Source organism: Lissotriton vulgaris, chromosome 2_1 (assembly GCF_964263255.1).
Source record: "Lissotriton vulgaris chromosome 2_1, aLisVul1.2, whole genome shotgun sequence".
Classification (NCBI taxonomy): Eukaryota; Metazoa; Chordata; class Amphibia; order Caudata; family Salamandridae; genus Lissotriton; species Lissotriton vulgaris.
The window spans coordinates 406,907,687-406,920,843 of record NC_141687.1 but is presented as its reverse complement, the minus strand read 5'-3'; the positions used below and the strand labels follow the sequence as shown (position 1 = coordinate 406,920,843).

The window sequence follows — 13,157 nt, the reverse complement described above, 5'->3', positions numbered from 1 at the left end:
TGCACCCAGACGTCAAGGACATATATTGCCAAGTTCACCACTGTGAAGGACCATGAATATCAAATTTTAAAATGCTATGCCTCACAGAATGGTAAAAACGTGTCCCTGGGATAAGGATATAGTCTTGATGTTGAAGTGCACTTGACAGAAACATGTAAGACACCAGAATTCACAGCAATTACTTGCAGCAAAGAGAGAAATAAGTAACCAAAGGCAGAGGTTGGAGATGGGATGACAAACGTCAGTGAAAGGAGGTAAGTCACAGGATAGACAGTCACCGTTATCCAAGTACAAATACGGTAGGGCTGCAGAGGGAGCTAATCGTTGCAATGTACGGTCATCAGACCAAGTAGCAAAGGGCATGTGTTTTTAGCAGAATTTCAATGAAGGCGCTGGAATAAAGGAAAAAATAAATGATATATTTAGTGGTAGGTTGAGGAGACAGTCAAAATGTATTATATAGATGTAAAAGGACTACATTCCATGACAAACGTAGGAGTCCTGACTGGTGCATTGGTTGAGAGTCCAATGTTTAGCTCCCGGATGGAATAGTTAATCACGCCCTTACTAGGATGAAAACTAAAGGCCAGATTTTTCCAATTGAAAAACATGCAGCAGTGTTATGCTTTCTTGGGAGGTCCTTGGATCCCTTCTGTTTCTGAAGGCACCAGATGAAGAACCTCTTCCCCTTGTTGGCGTGTGGTGAATGAGTAGATGGAGACGAGGGTTACAAATAATTTTCTGATGCCGGGACTGGCAGACATTCTTCGATGAGTGGTTCTGGCTTCAGCAAAAATCGAAAATTAATAATCTGCTTAAATTCCTGACTTTCTTGCTTGATTTTGAGGCTTGACCAATTGACAATGAACCAGCTAAGAGGCACTCTCTCTTAGAAGCTGATGTCCTGGACATCAAGACAAATCTCACTGATAAAGAGCAACTTAATGTTAAGTGAGAAATTCCAGACAACCTCAACCAACACTTAACTCAAAATTGGATGCCTGAACGACAACTGGGAACAGGTACACCGATGAAGTGAGGAGAGGTCCAGGGGCCCTGAGGTGGAGGTGGGAGTGGTACACCTTCTAAGGCCAAGGACAGAAGACTGCTTAACAGTCCTGGAACTGGTAGACTGTGAAGGTCCTAAGTTAAGTTCCTCCAAGACACTTATGACGGCTCTGGGAAGGCATTGAAAGACAAATAGTACACGTTTTTGCGCAATGTAGATCTGGAAGATAGATGACCCATAGGCATGCTGGTCTTTCAAAGGTTCCTTTCCGGTGTAGGAAGGTCATTTACCAAAGAAAGCCAGCATGGTGCCTCAAAGTAAGCATTACGAAAAGGCAACGTCTTAAGTTATAAGGGAAAAAACGGGAGGAGGCACTTATCTTAGGAATAATGGAATTGATATCAAGTTGATATCAAATGACTTCCAGTGGACACAGAATCCCCAGTAAACAATTATAATTTGATTAAGGAAAATAGTGTGCTACAAGCTGCCGTTTTCAGGTATCCTCATCAGTAAACCAGACATAATTAACTGCATCCTCTTGACTCTGAACAACCGGATGGGAAGACTGACTGTGTTTGGAATTTTTAAAAGTGCGGTGTGAGCATGACAGTGTTTATGTGCAGCCTATTAGAAGTCTCACTTACTTTTAATTATTCACTTTAACGTGGCAAAAGAACATTTTCTCACATCAAATGTACTATATGACTAATTTGGCTAACTAGATGCATATAAAAATCAATTGTTTCAAAAATTTGAAAAATATATACAAACAGCTTTGCACAGATCGAACATATGCACGAAGATATTCTATTCTTTATGAGTATCGGAGAGAGAAGTAACCTAGACACTAGGGGTGCATACAAATTACAGCTGCCTCAAACCTCAGTCCTATGGACCTCAAGGTGGCCTGCCATCCCAAGGCACCAAGTAGAAAACGAGCTTTGCTCTCATTGGTTGGAAAGCAGGATGGTAGCAAGTTGCGCAGACAAATGTGCCAATTACTCCAAGAATATTACATTTTGTTCCCTTGTCGGGCATTTCTGACACATTGTGCAGGGTGTTGGAACCGTCAGTCAGCCGGGCTTTGGTGCGTTCTTCATTCTAAGTGCAATGTGAAGGGAGGCCTGCGGTCATCAAAGCACCAGTAAAAGAGGTCTGAAATACGACAAGTCTTTAGCAAAGCCACCTTATAACAGGATAACCTGCTTGTCAATGAGGAAGCAAAAGTAGAAATACAGGAGTGTAATACTAATGTTGCTGCGGGTATAGCACACACCAGGAAAACCACTGCACAATGAATTGGCCATTAAAGGTTGGTGCAAGGGTTAAATCCATCCCTCTAAGCAGGCACTTTTTATTTTTGTGGGAGGTCAGTAATCTCGTCTTAATTGGATTACTGACTCCTACAGCTGAGGGCGCCACTTTCCCCAATAACCATTACTGTACTAGGCCATTAACAGCGCACTTTACATACAAAAATAGCACATGCACCCTTCTGCAGGAAAAAAACCCTAACGGGAATGGTTTGACAAGCAAAGAAATCTGACTTTAAATAACGCAGATTAATAATATACTGAGGCACTCTGAAGAACTGATTTCACTCTAAATGCCTTTGTGCATTTTAGGCTTAGATTTTTTTGTGAAAGTGCACGGCATACTCACCATCATCAATAAAAGTATATTTCTGCTATTTTTAGGTCGAAGCGTAACAGACAGCTGTGCGGTCTGGTTGCACAGACATATTGGGCAAGAGACTGGCCGTGCCGGGCATCAGGCGTTTCCCCGGGAGGTTTGGAGGGGGAGACTATTGCTACTGAGGGCAGGTTTTGTAGCAGTGCAGTAGTTTCAAAGACACTGCAGAGTTCCTTGTATAACTAGTTTTCAGGCAACACAAAAAGTGCCAAGATATATCTGCTGACTTTATGTACCTGTTGCAGCGAGGGTGGAGTTTTATTTAGTGACAGTTTTGACTCATCTAAGGTAAGAGCAGAGGGTTAATGTGCCTGCTGCAGAGAGCGTGTACTATGCAGATCACGGAACAGTATTTTATGTGCATAGCTCAGTGGGTTACTGCTTTTACCAGAGACCCTTTGTTACCCTGCAGTTCATAAATTACAACCGTAATCTAGGTTAAAAAGTCATGTTTTTCCCTGTCTTTCATTATCTTAATTTTGTTAAAAAGGGTTTGTTTTGGTATAAATAAATAAACAGGGCAGACCAAACTACGAAGCCAATTCTTCACCAGAAAGGAGACAAGCTTCCGGGGACCGGTTTCTGGCATTTCTGGCATTTCAGCCGTCGTCGGCCCGGCTTGCTTGAATCCTGATAGTGCAGTGAGCAAGGGACTCATGTCTGAGTATACCATGCCACACCTATAGTGGCCAAAAACGATTCAGAAAAGGGGGTGGTAATGCCAGAAACCGGTCCCCGGAAGCTTGTTTCCTTCCCAGTATAAGAATTGGCTTGGTAGTTTGGTTTGCCCTGTTCCCATGATGCACTGGGACAGGGACAGACTAATTTGCATGTAGCCAGGTTCTGAGCTGGGATGGTGCAGTGAGCTAAAAAACGGTGATGGATCAAGCCCTGATCTGTTGACTGGGTAGGAGTATTCTGCTTAATTCAGAAACTCTGTCCATCACCACTCCCTTTTCTGAATAATTTTGTCCACCATAAGCGTGGAAGGGTATACTCAGATGTGAGTCCCTTGCTCATTGCACCATCAGGATTCAAGCAAGCCGGGCCGAAGACGGCTGTAATGCCAGAAACCGGTCCCCGGAAGCTTGTTTCCTTCCCAGTATAAGAATTGGCTTCGTAGTTTGGTTTGCCCTGTTCCCATGATGCACTGGGACAGGGACAGACTAATTTGCATGTAGCCAGGCTCTGAGCTGGGATGGTGCAGTGAGCTAAAAAACGGTGATGGATCAAGCCCTGATCTGTTGACTGGGTAGGAGTATTCTGCTTAATTCAGAAACTCTGTCCATCACCACCCCCTTTTCTGAATCATTTTGCCCACCATAAGCGTGGAAGGGTATACTCAGATGTGAGTCCCTTGCTCATTGCACCATCAGGATTCAAGCAAGCCGGGCCGAAGACGGCTGTAATGCCAGAAACCGGTCCCCGGAAGCTGGTTTTCTTCCCAGTATGAGAATTGGCTTGGTAGTTTGGTTTGCCCTGTTCCCATGATGCACTGGGATAGGGACAGACTAATTTGCATGTAGCCAGGTTCTGAGCTGGAATGGTGCAGTGAGCTAAAAAACGGTGATGGATCAAGCCCTGATCTGTTGACTGGGTAGGAGTATTCTGCTTAATTTAGAAACTCTGTCCATCACCACCCCCTTTTCTGAATCATTTTGTCCACCATTAGCGTGGAAGGGTATACTCAGATGTGAGTCCCTTGCTCATTGCACCATCAGGATTCAAGCAAGCCGGGCCGAAGACGGCTGTAATGCCAGAAACCGGTCCCCGGAAGCTTGTTTCCTTCCCAGTATAAGAATTGGCTTGGTAGTTTGGTTTGCCCTGTTCCCATGATGCACTGGGACAGGGACAGACTAATTTGCATGTAGCCAGGTTCTGAGCTGGGATGGTGCAGTGAGCTAAAAAACGGTGATGGATCAAGCCCTGATCTGTTGACTGGGTAGGAGTATTCTGCTTAATTCAGAAACTCTGTCCATCACCACCCCCTTTTCTGAATCATTACTCCCTATAACTAGCAAGTCTCACTCCTGCTGCACTATACCTGTTGCACGTGTGTTGTGAAAAGCTTGTCCGCGCTCCTCTAATGTTCAACAGAAAAAATGACATCATTTAGTCTTGCTCTGGTCATGCTTTTTAGGTCTCGCGCCTAGTGGTGCAGTGCGCAGCGAGAGACGTTTTGTAGGGGGTTTGAAAACAACCCTAGGAATCTCACACGCTTGTGCTTTTTCTTTTCTCCTACGCTATTGGCCTTTGCGTGTGTCTTTTTTACAAACACAGCACGCAATTGGCCAAAGGCAGGTGCATTGCTTCGCCCATGGCCTATTAATTAGTGTCTGTTACATGCAGCAGCAGCATATGTTACCAATTATCGTGCCCAGACACGGACGCGATCATTGTAAATATATGCTGCTGCTCGCAACCACGCGCACACACCAGCAGCTCCCGCATCTTGCGTGCACCATTCGCGGGCTTGTTCCTCTTTGTGTAGCGTCCGGGCACCACTTCCTTTGGAATGTCGGTGTTTAACCTCAGCAACGCCATTGTGGGCAGCGGTATCCTGGGGCTCTTCTACGCCACAGCCAACACGGGGCTCACGCTCTTCATGTAAGTATCCATTGCTGGATGTTGTCAGTGCTGGGGTTCTTCCTGGCATTCATGCTTTAGTGTATGTGTCAAATTTGCTACCAGATGGTCCGCCGGCAGGCCTACAACCAGGGAATGCTTTTGCTCCGGCCCATGGTGGCAATATTCAGAGAGCCGCTGTCTGCATTTAGGCACTGCAAATAGCTCCGGCCATCTCACTTGACTCGGTTTGACGTGCTTTTAATGGTTTGTCAACCCCACATGTGTCCTGCTTGTTCATTCTCACCTCTTGCTGTTACGCAAGAATACCCACCCGACAAATCGCTTGTTGCAGTGTGAAATAGCTGGGTGATTATGGGTAGGGTGCCAAATTGTTATGTGCAGAGGGCCACTCCTGCTTTAATGTAGTCAAGGGCTGACCTGTGAACACAAAAGTGACTCCGCCTCATTTTATTCACAAGCAGCGATGGCGCCAAATGTCTTTCTGCCCACGGCACCATCGTAGCAAAGGCCAGCTCTGCCTACAGCCAAAGCTAGAAGTGAGGCTCGGTAGTGCCATCAGTACTGTAAGGAATTTCGAAAGCCCAGGGTGCTGGTTTCTAGCAGGTGTGGGCCCAAACTTTATAGCAACATACAGAGGCAGGATAGAAACCTCTTGAGTGGATTGACTTTTTCATAACAAAGAAGACAGAAGAAAAATATGATTTCACTTCCGTAAAGGGCAAGGCCATTTAAAGAGGATTAATGTGGTATGAGCCTATTGTGTTCATGTTTTTTACACTGAACATAGTCACTATGTTCAGTGTAGAAAACATGTACTGTGCCACTGGGATTTTGCTTCAGGGGGTGACCAAATTATGCGGCAATGCTAAATAACTTAAGAAGCAAGAAAAGACCAATTGTGCGAAATAATGCAGTACGTTTTGTGGCAGAAATTTTTATGCTGTTATTTTTACGCATGTTAACTCTATTTGGGCAGAGGTTTAATCTCATTAGTATCAGTTATGCATAAAAATACAGCAACCATTAATTGAAAGGTGACCTATTCATCTTGGCAAAGGGCATTTCACTGTATGACCACACCCGTTTAAGTATTTTTTGTAACTTTTAATTCGTTTGAGCGAGAAACATTTCTTTTTGTTTAAATCTGCAAATGTTGCACGCAGGACACGCCTTCTCCTAACACTTTTAAAACAATTTTATTAGCACACATTTGCAATGCAATAGGTCTCGCATTTTTTGACAATAGTGGTGAATAAAACCTCGCACCCTGAGTGGTTCCACATGCCACACAACCAGTATTATGATCTGCACAGCATGCATGGCGGTGCGGAGCATCAGCTCTGGCTCCTTCACCAGCTTGTTTACCATTCCATGCTTGTTTCTATAAGGTAATTATTCATAATAGTGTACAGAAACAGTGTTTAGCACTGTTATACTGGATACATCGACAATTCAGAAATGTGTTGTTTTAATGCGCCAACATTATAATGTGGTTAAAGGCATGCACTCATTTGTAAGGGCCTCCGCTGATCGTGTACCCCGGGTGCGATGTCCTGTCTATCTGTGCTATATCAGGAACACATAGGCACGGTACTTGGTCTGGCGCACACACTGCTCTCGTGCGAGCATGCGCACTTTACTCAACCCCTCGGTTGAGCCCAGTCCTTGGCGTGTGTGCTAAGTCATTCGTGGTGTTGTGGGTGCAGAGTGGCTCACTACCCCATTGTCGTCATAATGCTTACTTTAGATCGAAACTTATTTATTGACTGGCATTTTTTGATTAATGCTACTCTCAGGCATTGTGCTGAGTTGGGAAAATCATACAGTTGGGTCGATGCTAGATGTAGATTTTGGATTCCTGTGTACGGACATATTTTTGTGTTCTCCATCATCAAAGTTGAAAGACTTCGTTTGATGGAATGTTTGTGGTCCACAGTACTGAACTGCTGCTCCTGTGGGACTGTGTGCATGTTGGCGGATCTGCATTTGTGGGTGTGTCACTAAGAGCGTGAATGTCCCTCTGTGGATACCAGCTTGACCTTAGCAGTGGCATCTCTGGACACATATAAGATTTAATGCATGTTGATGTGCACCTGAAGCATTACTTGGCCCAAAATACTGTACTGAGGGTGGTAGGATTGACATGCAGTAGATACCCATAATATGATGATTCTAACCTATGGCATAGTGCAGTCCCTGACATTATTGAGGTAAATCATGATATACTGTGGGCCTTCTTGGAATTCCAATGCTATCCGTGGCATAGTGCAGGCAATTGCTTGTATGTTCTAGTCATTATATGCACAATGGTGCCTGTCTTTGGTGTAATGATGTCCACCTTTCTCACACTGAGAATTGTTGGCATACCCCTGGCAAAAATACGCTTAATAATTGGAATATTGTGGGCATCCTTGCTATTATGTTGCTCATATATGGCATAATGCTGACCATCCTTGGCATACTGTGGACATTTTTGGAATTATGGAGCCCGTGCATGGGCCACTGGAGTCTCTTATGCAGGAAATTGTTGGTATCATAAAACTCCTATTGCATTGCAAATGCTTGTTCATGCTGGAATTGTCTCCATACGGTACCTATGCAATTTTCTCCTGCTCAGCTTACGAACTTAAATATCTTCTTTTCTACCATTACTGTAGAGTATAATTGGCGCCAATGGTCACAGCCACTCATATACTCTAAAAACCATCCCTTCTGAGAGTACCTCTCTCCACTCCACATTAGTGTTTACTCTCATATAAATCCGTGAAATCTGAAATATTTTGTTTCTATTGTATATAAATTCCTGTGAGGATGTTTTGTGTCCATGTGTTTCCTGCAATACTTTCTTCCGTTTTTCCACTTATTATAATTATATTTTATTTGTTATCCGTATTTAACTGGTTGAAATGAAGTTACTGTTATATGTACAGCTTACAACTGATCAAGCACAAACACTTTCTCAAGCGACACATGAAAAAAAAAAAAAACATGTCTGCATATTTTTATGTTCCTGTGCAAAAGAGCAACTGATTGCATATAGCTGGCTGGAACTTGTACTTGGAACTGGATGAGATTAAAGGATTCAAGCCCTCTGATTTCTGCTTTTCTCCATGGGGCACCCTACGGTGGTTGGGTATGACCAGACGTAGGTTCCTCAGCTCACTCTTTCATAGAACTCAAGCTCCACCTCAATGAAAAGATTTAAACATGTTTGTGGTAGTTGTTTTCTCATGAAGACAGGACGTGTTGTAGCTAGTCAGATAGGACTCCCAATCCGTTAACAAAATGTGCATATGGTTTGTCTCAGTAGCGGCACAGTGAGTAAAGTAATAGAGGACTGGACTGTGGCAATTAGCAATAGGTACACATTTTTAAACTATTCTAGCCATCACTTTTTGGCTCACAGTTTGTCGGTTTGTTTGGATGATTGTCACACAAAGAGCGCTAGTTGCCCTTTACTGTATGCAACACAAAAAAGATTAATACTTACTGTTTTCCTGAACTCTGGCCACAAAGCCCATGAGTGGTAACTGTGGAGTTACCTGTAGAATTGAAGGAGGAGGCGGAGCAGCATGAGACACTGCAAGAAAGGTCAAATAAAATGTTAGCCTCGAAAGTAAACCTCATCCCTCAACATGATCATATAACTAGGACTGGGTGGCAAATTCTGTTCCGCTCGCGGAATTTGGGTAATTTCGCGTTCCGCGGAGAATGCAAAATTGCCCAAAAATCTGCGTTCCGCCACTTCGCGAAATTTTTGCTTGTTCGCTTTCTCAAGATGCGTGTTTGCGAGATATTTCCCCCCAGCACGCAAACAGCGAATGCGAAAAGCATTGCGAACAAGCAATTCCGTGTGTTTGCAGAGATTTTTTTACCATTTCGCGGAGATTTGCGTAACGAGATTACGCAAATTCCGCCCACCCCTACATATAACACACCAGAACACAAATGTTAAGGGAAGCTGCCAATGCAGTTTAAGACATTGTGAAATAGGTTCTCTCAATTCATATACTTCTAAGCTCTACCTGGACAAACTAAGCAATATCCTTAAAGGGCAAATAAAAGATTTAGACTACATCAGGTCACTTTATGGTTAGAACATCGTATGAGATACAGGAATATAACCAGAAAAGCAGAATTTGTTTTAAAAAGTGCACACATGGATAGCAGTGTCAATATCTTTAATTTAAACTCAATAATTCTCTGCAGAAGCGCACAAACAAATCTTGCAGCAGGGTATCCTGACGTTTGTTTGACAAAACTGACTAATACTGCTGCTTCTGCATTACTACAATACTTCAGTATTGATGATAGTGCACTAGGTCAACATGCTTTGGCTGTCCTGTTTTCAGTGTTTATTTTTTGTGGATTTCAGTGCTGTTTTCCAATCCGTTTCTAATTAGTGCTTATCAGGGTATATTCAGTTGCATAACCCTCTAAATATACAAAAACTGTTTTCCAATTTTTACAAAACATGTTTTGGCAGTGGTTGTTGTAAATCACATATTTAATTAAAAAAATAAGTAATGCAGAGTACGTAATGTCTTCCCATTGGCACTGTGTCCATCAAACGTGTATTAAACTTTAAGCATATAAAGTCTGTAATTCACTCACACCTCATTACCCTCCTTCACATCTCATTACGTCAGGACTGACTGGTTTACAGGACTACTAATGGATTAAATAAGTAAGTGTGCTATAGTTAAATGTTTTATTAAGCAAATACAATGGCACGGTTGGGGTCACTCACCTAGTCCTTAATGAATAGTAAGGCACTGTAGGGTGGTCAACCTTAACCCAATTCTATTCATTTATAAGACACAGATCTACGAGATCCACTTTACATAGAATACAAATTACAATAACACACTTTAAATGAAATACAAATTACAATCAATAGATATCTAAAAAACAAAAACATTTTTTTTAAAAAAACATTTCATTCGCTAAATCAAATAAAAGTTGCATATCATCTTTTGATGAGAGCGCTCTATATATCAAAAACAAAGGTTTCAACAGACTTCAACAGGTATGATAGAATGCAGGGCACACACAAAGACCATGCTTTAAAGGTTATCCAGATACCCCCCAGAGATTACACATACACAATCTAAATTCTGGCACAACGCCCTACAGTACTCCTGTAATAATATTTAATGTTAAAATATTTAATTGAAACAATAAGAAAAACTCGCACAACATGCTCTGCGCACTACTTAATTATGGTTGAGGGTGGGCCGCAGACCATGTAGAAACTATTATCTCCATCCTTCTCTTTTTCCAACATGACAGCATATCTTGATCCTTTGAGGTAATCCTAATGCTATGTTTTAAAACATGTGTGAAACTAGAAATTGCCGTAAGCTCAACCGTGTTCAAATTAAAAGTGTGCTAGGGCTTTACTAAAATTCTTGATCAAGGAGTTGGCGGTTTTACATTGGTTAGCTGAATGCCACTAAACCGTATAGGCATCAAAGGGAATTCTATTCACTTAGCAAAATTCTATGGACCCACCGGAGGTCAACCAAAACCCTTCCAACATCATAGTACCTTGTGAAACCTTTACATTTTTGGACTACATTAGATTAATTTGCAGCCCTGTGTTATAAGGCAGCTGGAACGTGATGCTTTAAGCATGTTTGCCACTGCTTTTTTGCACTATTTGCCTGACTACATTAAGGTTGTGCTGCTGTTGTGTTGACATTCATAGCGGTCAAGCATCCTCATGGTAAACGTCTCAATTTAGGTTAGTCTTGACATTTTAAAAGACATCACATTGTATTCTGGGATTTGAAATTATGCTGGTAACATTTTAACTATGGGTTTAAAAGCCCTAGCAGTAATGTGCAGTTGAGTAAAAAGCCAGGGTGAGCTGAAGTTATCATGAATAACAAAAGGACATCTTGAAGCTATGAATTTTGTAGGTATGTAGAAGATCTTGTGTCATGTTTTCACCTCTACCCCATGTGCATGGTGACATCACTCTTTTCAGAGATTCCTTTCACTACACATTACATTGATCGTTTAAAGCCTGGGTGTTTTGCAGTTTACCTGCTATTAATACTGACTTTTATAAAAGGGGCTGATGTATCAAAGCGTTTTATTTACAGTATTCCTGTGGGTAAATGTGACAGTACATATTGGACACGATTCTTTTAAGCCAGCCATTTCACCAATCAGTAATAGACTAAACACTGCCAAATGATAAAATAAAATGTTAATATTTTCAGATTATCTGCAGTGGATAAAATAATTAAATCAGACTTAAAACACGTTTCTAAACCCTTTCTCTTAAATTCAAGCACATAGACCAGAACTTCTTGCTCCTACCTTGAGTAACAAAGCTACAAGGTGGAGGATCCTATAGAAAGAAGTATAAATTACTAATTCTCTCTCACTTTCCTTCCTTTGAATGGCATTTTAGTTTGTAGTTTAGCAGGTGTTTGTCCATGTGTATATATTCACTAGACAACCAAAGGTTACAAGGACGCTATAGTTAGGTTCAGTCCTCACAGGCACACAAAAAATCATAGAAATTCAGCAGATGGAGTTATCGCAAGTAACTATAATTCGTGCCCTAAGATAACTATAACTCGCGCCCCCACCAAGCACAGTTTTCTCATCAATAATTTGACAGTAAATATTGCAGTGATAATATTAATGATGTCATAGAAGATGTCGTGAGTGTTGTAATATGTGGGATAATTAGCAGTGCATGGCAAGGACACAAATTATAGTTAATTTATGTTTTGGTGTGTGTAAAATCTGAAAGTAACTAACATCGCTGTAACCATTGGTTTCTTTCAGTGAATTTTTCTGGTTTTTTTTTTAAATCGATTCCCTAACGATAATGTCCTTGTAACCTTTGTTTTTTTCAGGGAATTCTAGTTTTTTTTAAACGTAAAGTAATATCCAATTACGATACATTAATCCAACTGCCGCTTTGGCCATGCGTGGCGAGAAGTTGGCTGCAGGGCCAACCCCCTTGCATGCAGTCAACCCCTCGAATGCAATCAACCTCACGTTGCGCATGAACTTCGGCTGTGCGCAGCAGCTGCCAGGCCCTGTGGCCAATCCAAGAAAGGCAGCCAAACCAGTAGGGGGGCACGCAGCCATCCTTGGGCCGATTTCTGGCCTAGAGGATCTAATCTCCCAGGGCCCAGTCATAATATAAAGCATAGGGGAGCAAGCAGCTCTCCTCCCCAGGCCAAAATTAGAACAGGGGACTTCATACCCCAGGGCCTGTTGAATTAATAATGGGGAGAGTGGGATGCACTCCCCACCCCCTACTTCGGGCTGTGTTCAGCCACGGGGACTCCGTCCCCCCGGGCCCAGCTAATTTTCAAATGGGGAGAGGGTCACGCAGCCCTCCACCCCAGGCTAATATTGGCCCTTGGGACCCCATTCCCAGGGCCTATTTAATTAATATTTGGGAAGGAGGGGCAGCGCAGTCACCAGAGGCTGATTTTGGCCCAGGAGACCCCGTCTGCTGGGGCCAGGCCATATTAACAAGGGGGAGGGGGTACGCAGTCACCCGCCCTGGGCCGGTATGCAATTAATAATTGAGGAGGGAGGCCAAATTCGGCCCTGGGACCCCATCTCCTGGGGTCTGGCCACATTGTGAAAGGGGCGCATGCAGCCCCATTCAGCCCCAATGACCCTATGTCCTGTGGCCCGGCCATATTATGAATAGGAGGGGGGGTGCATGCAGCCCCACACCCTGGGCCAAGATTGGCCCAGGACACCATTCCCCTGAGGTCCATCTATTCACGGGTGGAGCCCTGGTACCCACCCAAGCCTTCAGGCCAAAATTGGTCCTGGAGAGGGGCCCTCGCTGTCTGTTTATATATGCGACTGGCCCCCG

General features: G+C 43.0%; 1 protein-coding gene across 6 annotated transcripts in view; it reads right to left on the bottom strand.

The window, feature by feature from the left end:
* Positions 1–13,157, bottom strand: part of ABI2 (abl interactor 2) — an 868,092-nt gene that overhangs the window by 87,249 nt on the left and 767,686 nt on the right. For all 6 annotated transcript variants that reach the window (XM_086955293.1, XM_086955294.1, XM_086955290.1 and 3 more), the window contains one exon: positions 8,784–8,873. In XM_086955293.1, coding sequence (XP_086811419.1) covers positions 8,784–8,873 — 90 coding nt within the window. The remainder of the gene's footprint in view (positions 1–8,783; positions 8,874–13,157) is intronic.